At 40.2% G+C, this 24793-nt stretch overlaps 1 protein-coding gene across 1 annotated transcript in view; it reads left to right on the top strand.

Moving 5' to 3' along the window:
• The window catches only part of LOC134874212 (NMDA receptor synaptonuclear signaling and neuronal migration factor-like), a 45470-nt gene that overhangs the window by 3171 nt on the left and 17506 nt on the right, over positions 1-24793 (top strand). The window contains exons 2-11 of the mRNA XM_063898260.1: positions 9236-9297; positions 10562-11305; positions 12133-12205; positions 13928-13933; positions 16078-16146; positions 19732-19784; positions 21430-21519; positions 23045-23172; positions 23263-23346; positions 24542-24575. Coding sequence (XP_063754330.1) covers positions 9236-9297; positions 10562-11305; positions 12133-12205; positions 13928-13933; positions 16078-16146; positions 19732-19784; positions 21430-21519; positions 23045-23172; positions 23263-23346; positions 24542-24575 — 1343 coding nt within the window. The remainder of the gene's footprint in view (positions 1-9235; positions 9298-10561; positions 11306-12132; positions 12206-13927; positions 13934-16077; positions 16147-19731; positions 19785-21429; positions 21520-23044; positions 23173-23262; positions 23347-24541; positions 24576-24793) is intronic.

The raw sequence follows: 24793 nt of genomic DNA, 5'->3' as shown, positions 1-24793 counted from the left end.
TCTTAAGGTGGACTATGTATTGTTGGCCGTTACCTGCATACACTTGAACATAAATGATGGATTCATGCATTGGTTATCATTGTTGCGTGGTCAGTGACGCTGCTAGATTCAATATTATGCTACAGGAAACAAAAATATCACGATTATGTAAAAGTAAAAAATTAATGTTTTTATTTTGAAAAGTAAAAAGTTGAAAATAAAAATTATTAATTTACTACGTCAGTGTTGCAGTGTTGCAATAGTCCTTCACCAGGGGGTGCTGCAGCACCCTCAGCACCCCTACATCCAGCGTCCCTGGGCGTGGTGAAGCTGGACGGCTTGATGCCACTTAAACGACATCACCCTTGTATTGGTATGGTCGGTATGTAATTTAAGATTAGTTAACAATAGTGAGCCATCTGAAAACAAATATTCTCAGTTAGCATGTGAAACTCACACTAAAAACCAGCTAAATGCATTTTCCTGCAGTTTTGTTGATAACGTTCTTGCAGTGGCTCTGGATTAAGATGCTCTATAAATGACAGAAAGGACTTTGTAACATGAGAAAGCTAAACGCAGTTAGCGGTCTTCTCTAGAACTACCATTACCTTTAATATTTTAACAGTAATTATTTCATGTTTGAAAGGAATTGCACAGCACAACCATTTTCTGATGTTAATAGATTCCACTCCAGTGAAAAATGTGATTGTGTGGCCTCTTTCATGCAACACTAGCAATGCAAAACATATGGCCCCCTCTAAAACACAAACCAGTCACAAACACTGTGTCTGAGGTGTAATTATGGTTCAGCATGTTGGCCATCTTACAGCAGATCATTATTATTTCATGCAGTGAAGAGCAATTCTCTAAAGACATCGGCTCCTATCGTCTTTTGCTAACCACTATTTTTTGACCTTAGGAAAAAACGTCAAGCGGTTAGGGAAAGATGATAGGAGAATTCATCAGGACTAAGGAAAAGACAACTAAAGACAAGAGAATCGGACTGCATTTACACGTGATGATAAACCACCAGCAGATGTTATTATGTCCGTCTGCCGTACCGAGGACTACTGTAAGAGCACCTAAATACTTCTCCCCATGCACTCTGATGGTGTTGTTTTTTGCAGTCTTTTATATATAAAATGAATTATTCATTACCAAGGATTGAAATAAAAACATGAACGTAAAAATATTAATTTTTTTGCTCGCACTCACCCTCTGGTCCACGCGTATTAATCAACATGAAACTCCAACAGTATGAATGTATGATATAGGATATTTCAAATAAGTCCATTTTATGCATAACTTCTAAACCTTCACATCTGTCAACATTCAAACAGAAACCCAAAACAACTCAGTTAACACTATGAAATGTGGACTTTATTCATTTTACAGTCATAAACGTAACGCTCATATTTCACCTTTTGATTCAAAACAAAGCACTTTGGCGAGTTACAGCTTATGTTGTAAAATGCTTAATAAGCACCGTAACTTTAATGATCCGCATGTGGCCATCGAAAGGAATTGTGGGACGGCATTTTCTCCTTTCCTTTCGTAAAGGATGGTGCGATGTTTCCTCAGCTAGCGGAGATTATAAAGGATATTTTGAAGCGCCTTTCCTACCGTTTACAGAATCCGAACAGCTCTTATCATGGCTGCCACTGAGGTACTTTCACTCCGTTAGGAACCTTCCTAAGCTAAACTGAAAATTCCACGTTGTTTCCATTCCCATTTTGCATTCAGGATGTCCCACATTTTTTAAAGTGGGGTTGAGATTGGGATTTTAATACCATCCCTACAGTTCATTAGAGCTTGATATAGCAATGCTAAATTCACTTTTGTTGTGTTTTTATGCGTGCAATATTTACCTGTCAGCTGAGGGTGCCATGCTGTCCTCTCAAAAGACTGTATCCTCATTCCTGTATCCTACTGTCCACTAACTGCAACACATAAAAGTGAAACAGCCGCAAACCACCCCCATTATGCATGACAGTCTACAGTGTTCTCAGCGTTGCATGCCTAAAATATTTTTATCTGGTTGGCATAAAAATATTGATAAGCAGCGGATCAAATCCCATAACGTTGTATTATTTGTATGGCCATATCAATCCTGTATTTGATAGCAGACAGCAAACAAGGGGGGAGGGTGGAATCAGAAACAACAGAGACCCTCAGGTTTTACTGCTCTCATTGTAAATCTTTTGGTGGGCGGATAATAAAAACAATACAGCTTCTTCCTGAATACAGAAAACTGCTCCTGTCTTGTAAATATCTGGTATAACTGAGCCTGGTGTAGTCCCTTCAGCTCCCTTGTGCTGTCACAGGCCAGTTTTTCCTGAGGACAGTGAGGATGTGTAATAAAATTATCCATGTTTCAGTAGCACCTACATTGTGTGTCTAAACTGATGTAAATTCCTAGTGAGGTTATAGAGCTCATGGTGGTGGATGTTTATGAAGGTTGTACACCTTTCATGCAAGGTACTATACATTGTTTCTCGTTTCAGATTTTGCAATGTTCTTCACTTTTTTTTTGAAACTGTAACCACACTCTACACATTTAATCAGTGTTTTAGTTGCCATATGTTTTTCAAGAGGCTGCCATGATGGAATTATTTTAATGGCATTGATCGTAAACCTTTGCCCCCGGTTTTAATAAAGGTTCTGCAGAATTATCCAGTATTGCATTACAACATTTGTTTCTGGCAATAGGGTTGCGCCCATGTTCAATGCTGAATTTTCCATAAGACCTAAATATTGATAACCTCCAACAACTCAATTCCGGGTTTTCGGACTTGTTCCTGCACCACTCTATTGCAAGTTGTCCAGAAATAAAAGCAATTGGGCAAATCAAGGTAAAAACCAAAAAAACAGAACGACTAACAGAAGTCGGACAAGACACAGCTGGGGAGGGGAGGCAATCAAAAGGAACCCAGGTGAACCGAATCAGGTAATCAAACACAGAGACATAGACCAACAAAAAATATTTGGACGGTGCCTCTGCTCCTAATTATTTCTTATGATCGATTCCTTTGCTCTTGCACTTTGTTGTTATTTTATTCACTTGTGGCCCTATTTATTGTAATGTATTTGTATCTTGTATGTTGATGACGTGTGCTGCTGCCTTCTTGGCCAGGCCACCCTTGAAAATGAGATCACGATCTCAATGGGTCTTTTACCTGGTCCCCCATAAATAAAGGTTAAATAAAATAAATCAAAAATATTTACAGCTCAAAAGGAATCTCACAATCTGAACAGCATACCATACCTTCAGTCATCAGACCTTGGTCCCCTATTATACTATATTTGAACAATATATTGTAGGGCCATATCTATACAAAACAATTCTGAAATGTTTTGCTCAAAATAGCAAACAGATCCCCCATTGCAGCATGCCTCATCCCCCTCTATCTCAGCCCTGTTCCTGAAGTGCTGATTCTGTGACTGTAGCTTTAAATGAACTAGCTGCTGCTGGCCACGCCCCTTTGGAGCGTCCTCATGCAAGCATTGAGCGCTGCAAAGAGAAAGCTATCAAAATGTCTACTGGCAGAAACTCAGCTAAAGCCATATGTTCCAAACCACATCCAGCATTATTTCTGAAACAGTATGGAGCTCAAACGTTTTTCTCTCGGTTTACCACAAGGACAGGACCTTTATATTACACACAGTCTCTCAAGTACAGTGTTAACTCTGAGTGTTAGCGCTGCTTGCTAATGTAAACACAGACCATAATACTCCCAAAACACGTGGCGCATTGTTTCTGATACAGCACATAGCTTGTTCTTTCTCCAGTGGAACAGTGCCATTATATGTATCATATATAACAACTTTACTTTAAGTCCCTCCCTTAGACATCCTGCTGACACATGGGGAGGGGATTCATGTAAGAGGGTGGGCAGGGGCTTATCATGGTTGGTTGTTCCTAATGCCGTACAAACCATAAAATGACGTCAGAGATGAACTTCATGTAATTTATGAACCTGTATTAAAGACATTAAAAAGTGCATTTTGCATTGTAGGGGACCTTTAAGTTGAACCTAATATTTTGTATTCAAACTTAATATTATTGCTTCTACTAACCTAATACAGATATGTGAAATCTGTTGACATAATACATTTAATTAAAGTCAACCTTTCCTTTTTTTAGGTGCATTTAGAGAAGGATTGTGTTGTATTTTCTATTGTTTTGCGCGACACATTAATGATAAACTTGACACTTTTGTTCAACAGTCTGATTTAATAACAGCTCATGGGTCCCTGTTAAAGACAGATGAGCCGTGAGTGGCCGGCAGTCCCCCTATTGTTCTGACTAATTGTGGTTTGTTTCCCCTATCACCCCCAAGTGAGCGGATGGAGCGTGGAGGGCACAGCAGGGTCGACCCTAACCACCTCCATCAGCTAGAGCTCATCACGGTGACTCATGCAGTCACACACTTAATGACAACACAGCCCTTACTCATAATAATGCTCCGAATACAACACTGACATAACCCTAACCCCCATATTAACATTTATATTTATAACATAAGCATGCACAGTTTTCACTTCACAGTATGTGTCATCATTTCACAGCCTGACACCTCTATACTACACCCTGCACCACCTCTATCACCACCTCTATATCTGTACCCTGCACCACTTCTATGTCTACACTCTGCACACAACTATATCTGTACCCTGCAACCCCCCTACAACTACATCTTGCATCATCCCCTAAATATAGACCTGCAAAACCAGCAAATCTTCACCCTGCTCACCCTTTAAACCTACACCCTACAACACCATATACACATCTGCACCACCTTTATGTCTGTATCTTGCACAACTTTTCCATCCACACCTGCATCACCACTATATCGACACTATCTACATGCTGCATCAACCCATATCTACACCCTGTTCAACCTTTAGGCCTACACCACGCACCACCTCTTCATCTACACCCTGAAGCACCACTGCATATAGAACCTGCACAACCTATACATGCTGCACCAACTCTACATCTGTACCCTGCAACACCTGCACCACTTGTTCATATACACCTGCACCATACTGTACATCCTGCATCCGCACTACATCCACACCCGGCACCACCTCTATATTCAGACTGAAGGAGTGTTTTTGGATCATATGTCCTCTGTCTTACACTCTCCTCTTTCAATATTGGTTCTTTACTTGTTATGCTCCATTTCCTCATCATCCTCCCCTCCCAATCCCTACTTTCTATTTTGGTCTTGTAAACATGTCTCCCTCATGTCATCACCCCCCCACACAAACACACCCTCCCCCCCGACCCTTCCCCCTCCCTCTCACCATGTCTCATGGCGATAAACATGCAGCATGGAAACAGACTGCAATGTGGCCATGGTTCTACAGCGATGTATAATTCATGTTCTCAAAATCCCTGATACACAGTGTGACATGTTCTGTGTTAAAAACTCTTCTGTATGGATGCATTTAAAAACTGAAGTGACTGCAGGAATAACACTTATCTGATATTTAATGTGGCATATCGAGCTCTCACTGGGAGGATGGATGTGTGTGTGTGGTGAGTGTGGTCTAAATCTTTTATGACATGGGTAGTATGTGGATGTATCAGCAGGAAAAATCTATTGTCCACCATCAAAAATAGAATTTCCTGATTTGACATATTTCGTGCCAGTAACACAGCAATTAAGAGTTTGGAAGTTATTGTGTAAGGAAATAAAAAAACGACTGTATAGAGGTAATGCAGCTTGAAATGATTTTGACTGAATATTTAGATGGTTCTAAAGGTTTAACCACGTTAATGGCCTCAAATAAAGAACTTGTGTTCAGGGAATACAATTATGTTTCCTTGTATTTCTCTCCAACTTATGGTTTCTGCAGTGTAGCAAACAAAACAAAGGAATACATCTTTGTCATCAAATAATACAGCAAATAAGCAAGTGGTAGATAAAGTGAAAAAAAAAAATCTATTTCAGTGCGACTTTTGCTTCAGGATTCAGTTACTCATGTTCTGGGTGCCCAGTGTGCAGGGCTTGGTCCTTGACAATGGCCCGGTTTGGTTCAATTATAAAACAAAGATGAAATGCAGGGGAACATTATTATTTAATTTTTTCCTTGCATCCTGTCACAATCCTGGCTGCGATCAACTTCTGGAATCAGTAAAAGTCTGGGTCCGACATACATGTGTTTAAACAATCCTCTTAATATTCGGATCATTTCACTGTAACTATTTGAAAGGCCTGGCTGTAGCACTGCAAGATGTTACAGTGCACAGCACAGCACATCAATCAAAATACTTTATGAACTCCAGGGGGAATTACAGTTCCATGACTGTTGCTCCATATTGTACAATAGATAAATATTTGTATAAACTTTAGCTTAATTTACCATAAGTAAAAATGTGCAAAAAGGACACAGGACAACGTAGTATGTCCTCCACAGAACCGAGAACCAAAGACACAAAGACATGATGAAGACTCAGAGTGAAGACTCAGGCTCATGATGAAGGCATGATGAAGACTCAGAGTGAAGATTCAGGCTCATGATGAAGGTATGATGAAGACTCAGGCTCATGATGAAGACTCAGGCTCATGATGAAGACTCAGGCTCATGGTGAAGACATGATGAAGACTCAGGCTCATGGGGAAGACATGATGAAGACTCAGGCTCATGATGAAGACTCAGGCTCATGATGAAGGCATGATGAAGACTCAGGCTCATGCTGAAGACATGATGAAGACCCAGGCTCATGATGAAGACTCAGGCTCATGGTGAAGACATGATGAAGACTCAGGCTCATGGTGAAGACATGATGAAGACTCAGGCTCATGGTGAAGACATGATGAAGACTCAGGCTCATGATGAAGACTCAGGCTCATGGGGAAGACATGATGAAGACTCAGGCTCATGATAAAGTCAAGAGGAAGACTCAGACTCATGAGGATGACTCAGACTCATGATGAAGACTCAGGCTCATGATGAAGACTCAGGCTCATGGTGAAGACATGATGAAGACTCAGGCTCATGGTGAAGACATGATGAAGACTCAGACTCATGATAAAGTCAAGAGGAAGACTCAGACTCATGAGGATGACTCAGACTCATGATGAAGACTCAGGCTCATGATGAAAACATGAGGAAGACTCAGACTCATGAGGAAGACTCAGACTCATGATGAAGACATGATGAAAACTCAGGCTCATGGTGAAGACATGATGAAGACTCAGACTCATGATGAAGACTCAGGCTCATGATGAAGACATGATGAAGACTCAGGCTCATGGTGAAGACATGATGAAGACTCAGACTCATGATGAAGACTCAGGCTCATGATGAAGACATGATGAAGACTCAGACTCATGATAAAGTCAAGAGGAAGACTCAGGCTCATGATGAAGACTCAGGCTCATGATGAAGACTCAGGCTCATGATGAAAACATGAGGAAGACTCAGACTCATGATGAAGACTCAGGCTCATGATGAAGACTATGGCTCATGGTGAAGACATGATGAAGACTCAGGCTCATGGTGAAGACATAATGAAGACTCAGGCTCATGATGAAAACATGAGGAAGACTCAGACTCATGATGAAGACTCAGGCTCATGAGGAAGACTCAGACTCATGAGGAAGACTCAGACTCATGATGAAGACTCAGACTCATGATGAAGACTCAGGCTCATGAGGAAGACTCAGACTCATGAGGAAGACTCAGACTCATGATGAAGACTCAGGCTCATGATGAAGACATGATGAAGACTCAGGCTCATGAGGAAGACTCAGGCTCATGATGAAGGCATGATGAAGACTCAGGCTCATGCTGAAGACATGATGAAGACCCAGGCTCATGATGAAGACTCAGGCTCATGGTCAAAACATGATGAAGACTCAGGCTCATGGTGAAGACATGATGAAGACTCAGAGTGAAGACTCAGGCTCATGATGAAGAGTCAGGCTCATGGTGAAGACATGATGAAGACTCAGGCTCATGATGAAGACATGATGAAGACTCAGGTTCATGGTGAAGACATGATTAAGACTCAGGCTCATGATGAAGACTCAGGCTCACGATGAAGACTCAGGCTCATGATGAAGACTCGGGCTCATGATGAAGACTCAGGCTCATGATAAAAACATGAGGAAGACTCAGGCTCATGATAAAATCAAGAGGAAAACTCAGGCTCATGATGAAGACTCAGGCTCATGATGAAAACTCAGGCTCATGAGGAAGACTAAGACTCATGATGAAGACTCAGGCTTATGATAAAAACATGAGGAAGACTCAGACTCATGATGAAAACATGAGGAAGACTCAGACTCATGAGGAAGACTCAGTCTCATGAGGAAGACTCAGACTCATGATGAAGACTCAGGCTCATGATGAAGACTCACGCTCATAGTGAAGACTCAGGCTCATGATGAAGACATGATGAAGACTCAAGCTCATGATGAAGACTATGGCTCATGGTGAAGACATGATGAAGACTCAGGCTCATGATGAAAACATGAGGAAGACTCAGACTCATGATGAAGACTCAGGCTCATGAGGAAGACTCAGACTCATGAGGAAGACTCAGACTCATGATGAAGACTCAGGCTCATGATGAAGACTCAGGCTCATGATGAAGACTCAGACTCATGATGAAGACTCAGGCTCATAGTGAATACTTGATGAAGCTCTCGGTGCAATCCCGAACATTCCAAACTATTAAGGGGCATGTTGACATGGATGCACAACACCAGCAACTCGACGGCAAAAAGTTAAGACAGGTCACAGCTTAATAACTTACTCATAAATAATATTTACAGAAAAATAACAAGATGAGTATTGATAGCTAAAAGCTGAAAATACATCAGCAGCAGTATGCCCGGTTGGTTCATATGCACTAGACTTTTCACACTGTGAAACAAGCCTTTAAATCTCTTTTCAAAAAGGGTCATTGAGATGTTGAAACCTGGCTACATCGTGACAGCAGGAGGATCTTTATAAGGAGTCCTCCCTTTACTCGAGACAGCCTGCCCCATAGATTGTCTGCGCACCAGCTCCTTGCTGTTCCTGCCAAAGTATGCGCGCCTGCATTTATTTCCTGGCAAGCTGTAGCTCTGTTTTCCCAGGGCCTGTCAGCATATAAGAACACACTGTACAGAGCATAAATTGAGGACACTGGCACTCTAACGCTGACTATTTATTTGCAGAGAACCTTGACTCTTTGTGAGACAATTTTGTTCAATATGGCTCTGGTTTAACTGCTGCACCTGCTTTTTCTCTACAGAGCTGCCAGAGCATTTGGAGAGTACCTGTCGAACACCCATCCAGAAAACCACAACGGAGCAGGTAGGGCAAACACTTCATTCATCAAACTGAACATCAACAACACAGCAAAAACTGAAGTGTTGACTTTAATTAAATGTATTATGTCAACACAGTTCACATAACTGTATTAGGTTAGTTGAAAGCAATAATATTAAGTTGAACCTAATATTTTTTAATCAAACTTAATATTATTGCTTTCAACTAACCTTATACCTACAGTTATGTGAACTGTGTTGACATAATACATTAGGTTTAATTTGTTGTCTAAAATATCCAACCTTCTCCTGAGTTTGTCCTATTATCATATCATTATCGGTGACTGGATATTTGCTAGTGAACACCTTGGCGACGCACGCGGGCTTTTACATTTTCTCAGCCTGTCTCGAGGAAGTTCTATGATGAATGAGATGCAGAGCAAATTTGCATTCCATTCCTATAACTCAAAGCCACTGTACTTAATCAAGAAAACTGCAGCAAAATGCATTAAGCTTCTTGTTAGTGTCAGTTTTGATCGACTGAAGGTAGAAATAACCTATATGTCAAAGCATCCTAACTCATCGGATAACCCTTAAGTATTACCCTCACATTTGACCACTAGCATCGAATACCATACAAACAGTTATCGATCAAGAGTGCTCATTTACACTTAAAGTGTATGGAAAAATGTTTGATAATTGGCCCTGTTACGTGAGTGAAACCCCAGTTTCACTCTGCAACATGCATTTCCCAGACTTGTTTATCCACAGCACAGATGGCTTGAAAAAACTTAGCTTACTCTGAAAGAAGGAGCCTTTATCCACAAAGTGGCTCTGTTTGTTGTTCTGAACAAGCTCATTTCTAAATCTTTCATATTTTCTATGCTGCTCTCATCTTTCACTCGGCCACGTCCTCACCACTCTGCTGTTAAAGCTATGAATCCCATAGTGCAACACACAACCTCTCTGTTATTTACATTTTGGGTATTTATCTGTACAAATTACAGACAACACAATTTATTGGTTGTTTCGTTTGTGTTGTAACCTTTGTTTTTTTCGTTTCTTGTTTTATTTTGAAGTTTTCTCTATCATGTCTGGTGTTCTTTGATTGTTTTTCATGGCCTTATTAGTTGCACTTGTTCCCCATCAGCCCTGCAATCAACTGACTTCCTGTATACCTGCAGTTGTTCCTCTCATTAGGTGATTGGCGTTGTTTGTAGTGATCGGGAAGTTCGGTCCTGTTTTGATATTTCTGTTAAATGCTCCTGTTTCCCCACTTACCCATGACAGATTGCTTTCTCTCTGTGCAGATCGTCTGTTGTCTGACACCTTCCCCAGCCAGGACTGCGAGTCTCCAGCCGTCAGCCGCCTACATAACAACAATCTGACACCTCAGAGCCACTGCTTACCCAAAGCTAAACCCAACCAGTGCAGCCAATCTAATCCTAGCATTCACCATCAGTCTCAGCCTCAGGTCAACACCCTCCAAGCTCAAGCACCTTCGTGCCCCTCGAAACGTTGCCTCTCTGCTGAACGCAGCCTCTCCATTGACGAACCACCAGCTGCCAAAGGCCCGCAGAAGAGTGTGGTGGTGAAGCCAGCTAGGGTGTACACAATCACCAGGGAAGGAGGGATGACCCTGGGGGGCCGTGGCAGTGAGGAGAGCCTGGAGCTGGAGGTGCTGAAAGCCCCTGCCTCTGCCAACCACAACCCATCCTGCACCATCCAGCCCCCCGCTGCTGCCGCCCGCGGTAGCCATCCCAGCAATAGCCATCATCGCAGCAGTCACCACCATGCTAGCCAACAACATGGAGGCTCAACGTCAATATCACAGCCGTTGAAGAGCTCGGGGAGCACCAACAACATCCGGGACTGGGGGATGAGGAGAGGCGGGTCGCGGGACGACTACACCCCAGATTGCGTTGCCTGTATTCGGGCTCCGTGTCAGAGCCAGCGCTCCCTGGACCTTGATACCTCACCACGGGATGGAGGGAAGTCCCGCAAGAAACTGGAGAGGATGTACAGTGAGGACAAAGCGTCCACAGATGACCGGGGTAGAGATACTTTTCATGGTGCACTGAAAAAAAAGTCAACCTTTCAGTTTTTTCAGCGTGTTTCATTTAATTGAGAACCAATAGAATACAACAGTAAAACACAGTGTGTTTCTAAGACGGTTGACAGGTGCAAGGTTCCAGGAAGCTCAAAACACAACGAAAACCAGGGGAGACTAAAAGGTGATGCAAGCACCTGGGACCGGAGCGCAGTTCAGGGATTATAAAGCTGGCCAACTGTCACTGTTGGCATGGTTAACCTGTTTCATCATTGTGAAATAATTAAAAGTATTCTGTCAGTGTATTTGAAATGACTAGGTTAGCTGGTTAGCTAGCTAGCAGATCAGCAGTGACAGTGACAGTTTGCCAACTTCATGATCCCCGAACATCAACAAGTGCTCTGGTCCCAGCTGTGTGCATCATTTTTTAGTGTCCCCTGGTTTCCGTTGTGTTTTAAACTTCTTGCAGCATTTTGCGTTTGCAGCGTTTCGTTTATGCAGCTCTTTCAGTAACACTGCGCTGATTCGCCAAGTTAATGAATGTTTTCTAAATGCTGCGCATCTGTTGTCAGGTTGGTGAAGATGTTTCTTCATTTGCATGTGTTTTGACACATTTGTGTTTTTATATTTGCAACCTTATTTCAAACTGCAGTGTGTTTCTCCAAATGAAAGTGTTTTGGGCCGTTGCATCACGTTTGCACCTGTCGGCCACCGTTTATTTCGCCCCCTCTCCGATCTCTTATCATCATGCATTTACAAGCCTCCTCTGCTAATTATATAGAACCCCATATAGCTGATTCAATGCCATGCTTTTATTCTCTGTGTTTGCAGAGGAACATCCTAATAGCTGGTTCCCTAAAGAGAATATGTTCAGCTTTCAGACAGCGACCACCACCATGCAGGCGTGAGTATGGCATGGAACTGCGCCTTCACTCCCACTCTGCTCATGACTTACTGATTTGGCAGGATATGACTCAGCATTTTCAACTATCACAACCCAAATGGAGTTTACTACTATAAACATTTTCACTTATTGCTTTCACCATGAAACCAATGCTTCTGTCATTAACCTTTTGTTCATCTCAGAGCTATGGAAGTCCTTGGCAGATAAAACCTAAATTACTTTTTTTTAATGTTCCATTTGATTAGGCTTTATAAATACAGAAACCAAAAAACATACAGAGTTTCAAACTAGAAAATTACTATTCTTACTGAAAACAGGTCAAACTGATATATTACATATATTGATATTTAAGCGTTTCATCGCCATAATGAAAAGAAAATGATGTTAAATTGATTTTTAAAACAGATTTCAAATTGTTAGAAGTATTTTGATCACAAATAAGACCGACTTAAGATCCAAACATCACTTTCTGACAAGAATCTAGGGATTCCCCAAGAAAAAAGATCATTTGTGTTTCGTGCATACTCCAAGACACACGCACGCACGCACGCACGCACGCACGCACGCACACACACACACACACACACACACACACACACACACACACACACACACACACACACAGCTCCACTCGTCGTGACTAGTTAATTATCACCTTTCACCCAGATCTGATAATTATGAGCCTCACACAAAGAAAAAGCTCTCCCACCATGATCATCCTCTCATCTCTCCCACGCACTCTTTTCTCTCTAGTAAGGCTAAGTACCTGTCTTTATTCCTTTTGTCCATCAGTTTATGTCCATCCGTGTCACTATTAGGGACAGACTGATATATAGACCCGGCACTAGCCTTCTATTAAAGATCTTGAACAAGCGGTGTCTTGCACATGCCGCTCTTATTTGGTTTGTTGCTGTTGAAGAGGCTGCCCCGGAAGTTAGCATCACAAGAGCTCCCTCAACAACAAGAAAATAAATGTTGTGCTAAACAAGCATTTATGACAGTTACACGTTTTGTTAAGCAGCGTAATCTCACAAATTAACACCAGTTTTGGGATTTTTGAAGCGTAAATGCAATCTGCAGAGGTGAAAACTACGTTTGGCTATTAACAAACTACATGGTTGCATGGCTGCCCAGCACCACCGCGAAGCTAAAGCTGCTAATGTTCACCGTGATGATCGGCAGAATCATTTAAGCTTTTGTTAGGATCCGCTGTTTTTATGACACAAAGAAGATCGTGTTATGTACATACCTTATTTTAATCATCTTACCAAAAACCCATATTAAAAATGATGATTGACTTTGAGACGGCGGGACCAGAGGTTTTAAATGCTAATTAATTTCCAGTTTAGGATTCATTCCTACACAACCTATTAATTATAAACTATTTGTGTCCTTCATCTACACTCTTATGAACAGAAAAGTGATCCGATCAGGTGGGATATTCAATTTATCATCTGTCTCATACTGTTCCTTACTTAATTCCCAGCATATATGTCATTAGACTGATAAGGATTCCGTTCTCACGTACTGAAATTTACAGTAAAGGTCAGGAGTTTTCCTCTCATGGTGAATATCATTGGTGAAAGTGAGAACGGTAGCATAAAGTGCTCTCTGGTGTGTGAGTGGAATATTTCATAGGTTGTGTTGCTGACTCATTTTTTCATTTTTTCCTCTCTTCTTCCCATGCTCTCTACATGGCGGCTTTCCAAACCACGACTTAAGAATATCGTGAGTAACTCTTTCAACCGCCCCCACTGTTCTTCCTTGTTGCTGTTCCTTCCTGAGTTTTTCGGTTAGATAATATATCTTACACTCTTTGCCTCATGTGGCTTTGTGATATTCAGTCTGCTGTGTCCTTAACCCCCTGACCCTCAGTGTCTGCTGGACTGGCTGTTGTACATTTTACATTCAGTTAACTTTAACACTTAAAGAGCCGTATTATGCTTTTAGATGTTTTTCCTTTCCTTTAGTGTTCTATAGGTTTTTGTGCATGTAAATGGTCTGCAAAGGCTACAAACCCTGTGTTTCTTCCAGAGGGAATTTCTTTCCCACATATTCAACACCATCACCACCCAAATGTGGACTGCATACTATTTTCGTTTTAGCTAGTTGCTAGCTACATTTACAAAGAAGCTAATAACTAAATCTGTGGAATTCATGTAGTGGAGAAAAATGTACATTTGCATTAAAAACATAGTGGATTCATAAACTAGCATGAAACCAAATATTCAGTACCTCAAATTGTACGGTAGTGCTGTACTTGAGACAGTTGAAGTGTCTTCCCTGTATCACAAAGGACACTCACTCAATGTCAACCGAAAGCTGTCAGCTAATTCAACCATCATGAAAAGCATATCAGTCAAAGACAAGCGTTGCTTCCAGCTAAACCATGTCTATTGTGCTTACTTCTAAAGATAGTCACGCAGGGAGCTGATGAATAGGACAAGTAACAATAGGTATTCATACTATATCTCATAATAGTGTCGCATTAGTATGATAAAAGAGAGGAGTCCATCAAACTAGACACACAGAATCAGATGAGCAATAAATACATCCAAACATGATTCATTTTGAATCCAAAGCAGTTTAAAAATGTAAAATTTATGATGTCAAATAATATATTTTCGAGCAGTAATGGGAGCTTGAGCTGGCAGCTGTGATAATGGAGTTAGCTTTCACCAGAAAACTCACTAAGCTGTTAAGAATGTCAAAACTCTTGGCTGTTATCTGTCTTCTATATCAGCAGGAACATGTTTCTGTTGGATTTCTTTAAGTCATTAAACGACTACAAATTTGAAGCATTTCATTGTTAACATCACAAAAGTATTACCCTATGATTCGGTTAACGCCAAACCATAACTATACATATAAGTCCATTTACCAATTACCGTTTATTTCCCTAACGACGACTATGAATTTGGCGGGAAATCTGATGGATTGATTTATGGTACCAAAGAGGAAGGTGGAGTTTCTGGCAATGGCAGATTGGGGGAAAAGTCATCTCTAACATGGCCAGGTTTTTCAGGGAGAACATTGTGATGACTTGCAGAGGCAGAGCTGCGGAGGCTTTTGGATAAGAAGCAGTACTGTTCCCCCTGACCTCAGCCCATGGTTTGTCAATCCGTATGTCAGTCCGAGTGAGGCTGCAGGACATGACTTCTTTGTGACAAAGGTTGTCAGATAGGATTCTCATTATGTCTGACATCTTGTCAGAGCCATTACTGTCCCCACGCTGACCAACTTTCACACAGGCAGAATGATGGGTAATGATTGAAAAGTCAATCTGAAATGGAATGATGCTAGAGACTCAGAGATGAAAGCACGAGCTGATTGGCTAATGCTGCTATTTATATTGTTACTCAAAACCTATATATTGTATGCAGGGTCTGTGTCCTGGTTACTCCTCAGTGTCTGTTCTTGTAGATCCCTAGCTTGCATTGTGGTCCTATGTGTGTGTGTGTGTGTGTGTGTGTGTGTGTGTGTGTGTGTGTGTGTGTGTGTGTGTGTGTGTGTGTGTGTGTGCTACAGTACTTGAGAATATCCACATGTCTTCTGCCTCTGGTGGTTCCTGTGCTGCTCACTCTTACCAAACCCCTCACTAACCTCTACGTATAATAACTTCTTCACCTTGAACCCCTTAATTGTTGCCCCATCTACCCAAACCACAACTTTATATTTGTGCCAGAACCCAACCAGACCCAAAGGGCTTGCATCAATTCCTTTTTTTCTCAACTTAGTTGCCTTTCAGTCAAGCCTAGCTTTAAAAAAAAAAAAAGGTGTTCACATACTTTGTGTCTTGGCGCTATTTTCCCATTTGGGTCAGTTTGGGTTCCGACAGAGCTTAGGTTCTTAACCATTTGACGTCCTGGCAGGGCTTTCCGAGGCATTGCTGAGAGAAAGAGGCGGAAAAGAGAGCAGGAGGCAGCCAGCGTGATGGAGAGGTACTGTGTCGTGGCTGTCCTGTCCCGTCCTGTGTGCTGTTACGAAGAACAACCCTTTTTCTCAATGGATCACTGGGCTGATTAACCAGATGTCCACATGGGTTGTATTAATCATAGTGACTGGGCTTCTATTCACCTTAAAAGCAGGAAAACAGATGGTCAATGTAACACTCACGCTTTAATTGGCTAGTACTCCAACACATTTGTACGGGATAGGCTAATGTGGGACTTACTGTATCTAAGCGGTTGACCAACCACGACAGAGCCAGGCAGCTAACCGATCAGAGTGGACTGGGCTCTGGTTTCAGACAGAGGGTGAAAAGAGATGCTGCAGCACAGGCAGTATGAGTAAAATAAAGAGCTTTTTGAACATTAAAGCATGGAGACATGTCACAGGAGAGACACTTAATACAAATATGAAGCTGAAAATGTGCACAATAGGTCCTCTTTAATAATATACTGACGTAAATTGTGGAACTTTTACAAAGGATTTTGAACAGTGGATTTATGTAAAGTTGAATGTAGAAAACAGAAAACAAATTTAAGTACATCCTACTTCCAAAAATACTGTTGGAAAGCCACACAGAGAGGGAATTCCTTCAGATATGTATGATTAACTGGAATACACAATATGCATTGTGTGTGTGTGTGTGTGTGTGTGTGTGTGTGTGTGTGTGTGTGTGTGTGTGTGTGTGTGTGTGTGTGTGTGTGTGTGTGTGTGTGTGTGTGTGTGTGTGTGTGTGTGTGTGTGTGTGTGTGTGCTGGCTGCAGGTTTAACCAATGATTTTCACTGAACACTGAAGTGTAAAAGTGAAGTTAATCAATACCGTGCTGCGGCTCACTGCTTTGTGTCCTCACATCCACCTAGCTGTGAGACATGCCGTGTGTGTGTGTGTGTGTGTGTGTGTGTGTGTGTGTGTGTGTGTGTGTGTGTGTGTGTGTGTGTGTGTGTGTGTGTGTGTGAGTGTGTGTGTGTGTGTGTATTTGCAAGAATAGTTATTTTTCTCTATGTGTTTGCATGTGCAGGGCCGTGTCAAATACCTTCTGATTAATAGAAAGGATCATCACAAACAGAGTTATGGAGTAATGCATGTTTTTTTCACGCATTTTGAAAGGTCACAGCAGGATTGAGAAGGCTGGTCGAAGATAGTTGCACAAACACGTATCAAGCACTTCTGAATTTGAGTGTCAGGGATTTTAGAAGCTGCTTTTCATCAGTTTAAAAATACAGTGATGGCAGAGTGATGTCAACCCTCTATTTTAAGCTCTGACCTCACAGTTCTTATCAATGCTGACATGTGAACATTGTCTTATGAGATGTCTCCAAACTGCATAGAATATAGCTTGTGTAAAAACACACTTTAAGTACCCTGCTGCTGTTTGGTTAGAGTTACATTAGTTTAGCATGTATTAACTTAATAATGCATGAACATAACCTCCAGAGGTGTAAGTATTACTGTAGTACTCTTCAGTGCAGTTGAGAAGAATTGGAGTCTTTACAGGTAAACACTGACACTGGAGGGACCAGAGTTTGATGCAAAGTCAATTATTTTACTTTTCTAATTCCAATATATTTTAGTTGTCTTCCAGTCAAGTGCAATTTGTGTGGATGTTTATAAAGCACATTATATAAATCATCACCCAAATTAGTAATAATTAGTGTTAGAACTCATTTCATTAAAACTTAACCAAATATTTGAGTGAACAAAAGGCAGAACATTGACTGGGGTTGAGATAACTTTAAATACAAAAAACATAATATAATAGTAGTAATGATAATTCATACAATTCCTGCAAGGAATGTAAGATGAATACATCCAGTAAGATAAAATAACTCCTTCATCACAACATAAAAACATTTGTAAACGGTCAAATTTGATCCGAGGAAAAAATGAAACCAAGAGGTGGCTATTATCTATAATAAGGGTTCATCTTATCTTATTGACAACCAGACTGAAGAACAAAGGCTGAAATGCAGATAAACTGAAACGTTGACTTTAATTCAACATATTATGTCAACTGATTTCACACAACTGTATTAGGTTAGTTGAAAGCAATAATATTAAGTTTAAATAAAAAAATATTAAGTTGAACTTAATATTTTTTTATTTAAACTTAATATTATTGCTTTCAACTAACCTGATACAGTTCTGTTGACATAATACATTTAATTAAAGACAACATTTCAGTTTTTCAGTGTAGGTTTTTAAAGTAATAAAGGTCCTGCCCCTCCTTTTCTAAATATTGCCGTTACCAGTATAACTTATATTCATGCTTTCCAGTTTGAGTCATATGCAACTCATGAGTAGCATAAAATGAAATCAGAATGAGGTCAACATGAAGTCAGAATATAGTCCGAATGAGGTCGTTCTGATGTCAGACTATAGTGTCAGAATGAAGTCTACAAACACTCCTGTCCCTTCACACACATTTAATGGTTGTCTCAGTGTGACCTAGTTTGTTAAACACACACATCTGCTGCAGCAACTGGGCTGACACACCTTACCATTTCTGCATTCAATATACTTTCCGAATAGAGAGCTCTTCTGTCAGGAAAGCTCACGGTTTCACCCGTCTGGTGTATGACATCACAGGGCTCATTTATTCTGACTTCACCATCATACAGTTGCTCTACCAGGGGTTAGAGTGGAGTGCCCTTAAATGAAATTCTATTTTAGCAACAAGGGAAGTGTGTGAGGAAGTGTGTTCTGGCTTCCGGAAGGTTTCATACTGTGACAAATAAAGAATAATATAACTTTATTTATTGATGTGCAGCAATTGCAGTACAACACAAACATTGTGGTGAAGGCGAAAATAGGACTAAACAGATATCTGAAATGTACACATACATGCACTTTATATTTAGATATACTGTATATGGGAAATAGATGTACACGGTTCAGTGACTCAAAGGAGTGTGTGTGTGTTTGTGTGTGTGTGTGTGTGTGTGTGTGTGTGTGTGTGTGTGTGTGTGTGTGTGTGTGTGTGTATTTGTGTGTGTGTGTGTGTGTGTGTGTGTGTGTGTGTGTGTGTGTGTGTGTGTGTGTGTGTGTGTGTGTGTGTGTGTGTGTGTGTGTGTGTGTGTGTGTGTGGCCCGTTTTCACTACAGATAACCATTACAGTCAGACGAGCTTGATGAATAATACAAAGCACAATGTTCCAACTGCTACCACTTAAGGTTGTTTCTTTTCTTGTTCACTCTCTGTACGGTATAACTGTTTTTCCTCAGTGTGTGTGTGTGCATATGAATAAACCATAAGCCCCTACCATCGATTCATTAGGACCAAACATCAAACATAATGTTAAAACTAAAGAAAAGGTTTAATATCTTAGAGTGAAGGGTATTCATTTTTCATTATGTTATGTGATACTTAATAATACATGAGACTCAAACTGGGTGCTCTTATTGAAGAGCTGGAAACAATTGCTTGTAAAGCGCTTTGAGCACCAGGAAAAGCGCTTTATAAATTACGTGTATTATTATTCTGACCATTTTGCCACAGCTCTGGCTAGACTTTTGACTTTTTTTGCATTCGTCTTTCATTCTCTGTCTCTGTCTCCTTCCTCTCTTCCCTAAAATTGTAGAAACTTCCGCAAACAACTTAGGATGGTTGGCAGCCGCAGGGTGAAGGTCCAAAGTAAGTCTTTCTCTGTATGTATGTTTGTTTGCTGTATGCAGCAGGTATTCATGCATTCATGCTTTACGGTGTGTACCATAACATCAGCATGCATTTGCTCTTAATGCATGGAGCAACAGCACTGTGCATGTTCAGATATATAACCTTACAATCGTGTTGGTGGTGATCTGGTCTGGTGTGTGTATGTAAGTGTCTGTGACTGTACACACCAACATTTACTTTATAAAAATGATGCATTGTGCTTTGATTTGATTTTGATTACAAAGTATTAGGCAACTCTTGTACCATTTTGAATCCTTCACAAATCAAGTTTAAAAGACAATTCCTCTCTATGCAAAATGTAGATTTTGTCTTATTTGGTTAATAGATTGTTAAGTTATCCTATAACCCAAAACCATCTGTGCCCACATATTTGACACTAAGCTTTCTGGAAACATGTCAATATGCCATCAGTATAATTTAAAATCGATCACATCATTTTATTCATATGACTGTTTTTAAATAAATATAATATTGAAATTAAAAAATTAAGAAATCAGCCCTTGAGTGCAGTTTGGTCACCTGGGTTTGGTGCTTTTTCTGTTGTGATATTGTCCAACTAAAGTTTAATTTAATGATCACATGTTGCAGTGGTGGTTAGGTCTGCGCTTTGTTCAGGGGAGTTTACTTTAAAAATGTATTCCTTTACAATGACTAGCATCTGCCTTTCATGAAGCATATTCAGGCAGCAGCCTATACAGCAACACTGAAACACATGAGCACATACTAGAGTTTAATAAGCAGGAATACAATCTGAGCTGACAGAAAATACTCCGTTTTAGTTTAACACACACAGTTAATCTCACACACACTATTTAATGAACATATAGGTTCACCTGCTGAATTAAAAACAGAACAAATGAACCAAAGAAAGTGAAACCATAAAGCAGATTCAGGCAGTAGGCGTACAGATTCACTCTTACAGAACAGAACAGCTGACAGGAGAGAGAACGTCTGATCCTTTACAACAAACACTGTATGCTCTTTTTTACTAACCTTGTAATCCTGCTAGTAATCCACATTTTGAGACATGTAACAGTAATCTGATAACGTCTTTTTTCATGTAAGGAAATTCTGTTACTTTTTTTTGTATCCTGTTACATGTAATCCATTACTCCCCAAGCATGATGTTGAAGCACAGCCAACCACAGGGACTAAAAGCATTTTATCACAACAATATTTTATTTCAAATCAGTTTATTTTTCAATGAAAATTGAACCACAACATAGACCTAAGTAAACATAAAGCTACTTAGGCCGGTTATCTGTAAAGCACATACACTGAATAAACTGAAACATTTACTTTAATTAAACATATTATCTCAACAAATATCACATAACAGGATTAGTTTAAGTGAAAGCAATGATATTAAGTTGAACCTAAACATTTTAATTTCAACGTAATATTATTTCTTTCAACTAACTTAATAGAGTCAGGTGAAATCTGTTGACATAATACATTTAATTGAAGTCCTGGTTTCAGTTTTTTTAGTGCACACTTGGTCAACAAGACAGAACCTTTGAATTCTGGGGTTAGGGTCAAAGTGTATGTGTGGGTGAGTGTGTTTGTATGAGAGAGTGACTTTCTTCCCGCCTAACTCCATCAGCCTATGCCGACCGCCGGGCCAGGAGTTTCAGCCGCTCGTGGAGTGACCCCACCCCTGTCAAGCCTGAGTCCCTGCATGGCTCAAGAGACAGTGAGTAGACGCTCTCTCACACACTCTCACAAACCAACAGAAGCAAAGATACTTACTCTACACTGAAATAACTGAAACGTTGACTTTAATTAATTGTATTATATCACCAGAATTCACACAACAGTATTAGGTAAGTTGAAAGCAATAATATTAAGTTTAAATAGAAAATATTTGGTTCAACGTAATATTATTGATTTCATCTACCTAATACAATTATGTGAACACACTAAACATTTTTTACACTCATACTCAAAATATTCTTTGACGTAGTTTCCATATTCTGCCACTAAGGGCATCCTGAAGCTGTTTTGGACAAGAAAGGCGTAACATAGCCAGTGACGGGGACAGGTTGGCGAACCATTGCCTTACCCAATCCACGTGTTGATTAATGGCAGTGATGTTAAATAACTTAGTACATTTACTCAAGTACAATTTTGAGGGACTTGTACTTTACTTGAGTATTTAAATGTTTTGCTACTTTGTACTTCTACCCATTACAATTCAGAGGTAAATGGTTTACTTTTACTCCACTACATGTATTTAATCCCTTTAGTTACTCTACAGATCTGGATTAATGATGGTAAATATAATCAGCCCTTAAATCAGACTGTAGTTCACCTGCAGTAAATCCAGCAGCTACCCTGCAGTATACAAAGCCATTCAAACTAGCTGCACCTTTACCAGCTCTGAGAACACTTTAATGATCAATCATTATAAAACATATCAGAGATATTATTCTGAAATGGACCAATCAAACAATGACTACTTTTACTGTCGCTACTTTAAGTACATTTAGATGAGAGTACTTTCTACTTTTACTGGAGGAACATTTAGAATGCAGGACTTTTACTGTCACAGAGTATTCATACACTCTGGTACTTCTACTTTTACTCAAGTACAAGATCTGGGTACTCTTTTACTCAAGTACAAGATCTGAGTACTTCTACTTTTACTCAAGTACAAGTTTGGGTACTTCTCCTTTTACTCAAGTACAAGATCTGAGTACTTCTCCCACCTGTGATTAATTGACATAGATAGGGGCATTGGTGATCAGTGTACTTAGACACACACACAGACTGACACATGCAAACACTGGCACTCTCGTATTGTACTTCTTGACCATCATTGTGTGTCTACAGGTTATCTTGATATCCTTTGCTTTGTGTGTCTACTCAGCCATCCTCATCGATCACCCAGTTGTCCATCTGCCTGTTGCTTTGTGTAGTAGCTGTCTGTATGTGGCTGCTTCATAAGCAGAGTGTTTTTGTGTTGTGTTGATGTCTGTTTTGAACTCCTCCACTCCTCCCCTTCGCTGCTGCAAAAACAGGTGCAACGTTTTTAAATGGAGCACCTTCATCTCTAATCTTGTTTGTGTGTTATCCTTTCATCTCGCCCTTTGTTCCTGTGTGTGTGTGTGTGTGTGTGTGTGTGTGTGTGTGTGTGTGTGTGTGTGTGTGTGTGTGTGTGTGTGTGTGTGTGTGTGTGTGTGTGTGTGTGTGTGTGTGTGTGTGTGTGTGTGTGCCAGGTGGGGAGCTTCAGACCTCCACAGGGACACTAGATGAAGGGTTGGACGAGTATTCCGATTGGGAGGAGGAGAGGGAGTTGGAGAGAGTGGCTTGTGAGGGAGAGGACTTCTTGCCTCCTAAAGTCATGGTGAGGATCTTGGTAATCAACGTAATTTACCTTTGCAGTTAAACACAAAGTATCTCTCTTGCAGCTAATGTTTCTCTTTTTTTCCCACAGCTGATATCCTCCAAGGTCCCAAAGGCTGAATATGTTCCCAACATTATTCGTAGGGACGACCCCTCCATCATCCCCATTCTTTATGTGAGTAGTAGCCATGAATAGCTTCACACTTAACACTTATCCTATTTTGTGCACTATTCATTTAAGTGTCCAAATTACGAAACAAAAAGCAACCTTAAGGGATGAATGAAAAATGGTCCAAGGTGGATTTTCATCAGAATGTAGAAGTGTCAATCAAGAAATGATTTAGCTCATTAGCTATTTACAGAGTTAGAGCAGCCTTGTTTTGATGGTCTGTTATGTGGTACATTGTTCTTTTATCTGTTCAGATGGAAATAGAAAGATCATCTTCTGCTGTTTTTATAAAGGAATAAGTACTAGTAGTTTGTTGTGGTATGCAAAATGTGAGTGTTAGCATTGGGCAGGAATTATCAATCAGTGGTTTCCAACCATTTTAGCAAGCTAAATATGGCACCGTTGTTAGTCTGGAAGTGTCTCTTGCTTTTCCAACGAAAGTGGTTTAGATTTGATTATGGCCACTTCCACGTAAGGAAAAAAGCACGAACCAGCGTCATAGCGAACCCGTGGCTTTTTAATTCTGTAAAATATGAACTTGACAGCTTCAGTTGCTTATATAGAGTATCTTTTTTTAGGTAGACCAATACAAATAATGTGTTTTTTGAATATGACTGACGATCACATTTATGTAGAGATGAGGTAATGTTATGACATCTTTTTTATATTAATTCACTTTAGGATTTAAGAAGAATAAAATATCAGACAACCTGTAACCAAGCGAAAAAAGAAGGTGCGTTCTCTCTAAGAAGCAGGAAGTGAGAAAAAAAGCTGAAACGTTGACTTTAATAAATGTGTTATGTCAACAGATTTCACAGAACTGTATCAGGTTAGTTGAAAGCAACAATATTACGTTTAAATAATAAATATTAGGTTCGACTTAATATTATTGCTTTAAGCCAACCTAATACAGTTATGTGAAATCTGTTGACATAATACATTTAATTAATTTCAGTGTTTCAGTTTTTGCACTGCAGTACATTTATCAAATTTTGACCGCCATATCATTTTAAAACATTTTTTTAGATGGGGACATTATGTGAACAAGAAAAATCATGTCTTATGTCTAAATGAATTGTGATTTTACTAATTGCTGTAAATGAACTAACGTTTTGTGAAGAAAATCAGTGGCTCACTTAACTTGGTTATATTTCTGGTCACTTGACGAAGCAATAATGATTGTTTCATTTTCTATTTAAAGGACCATGAACATGCCACGTTTGATGATATCCTCGGTGAGTGTGATACGTGTGGAGCTTTTCGCTGTCAAGTGAAAATGAGTCTCCCAGTGTAAATATGGAACAGATGAGGGTGGAATGAGTTTCAGCTCGCCGTGGCAGAGATGACTCATTGTTTTCATAGTCGTGTTGGTTAGCGTGCATGCGTCTCTCTCGAGGGACAGCCAATTTATATATATCACCACCATGGATCTGTGTGAAAAGTGACACATCTC

Source organism: Eleginops maclovinus, chromosome 12, assembly GCF_036324505.1.
Source record: "Eleginops maclovinus isolate JMC-PN-2008 ecotype Puerto Natales chromosome 12, JC_Emac_rtc_rv5, whole genome shotgun sequence".
Lineage (NCBI taxonomy): Eukaryota > Metazoa > Chordata > Actinopteri > Perciformes > Eleginopidae > Eleginops > Eleginops maclovinus.
The sequence above is the reverse complement of the archived record's forward strand: the minus strand, read 5'-3'. Positions and strand labels throughout refer to the sequence as shown.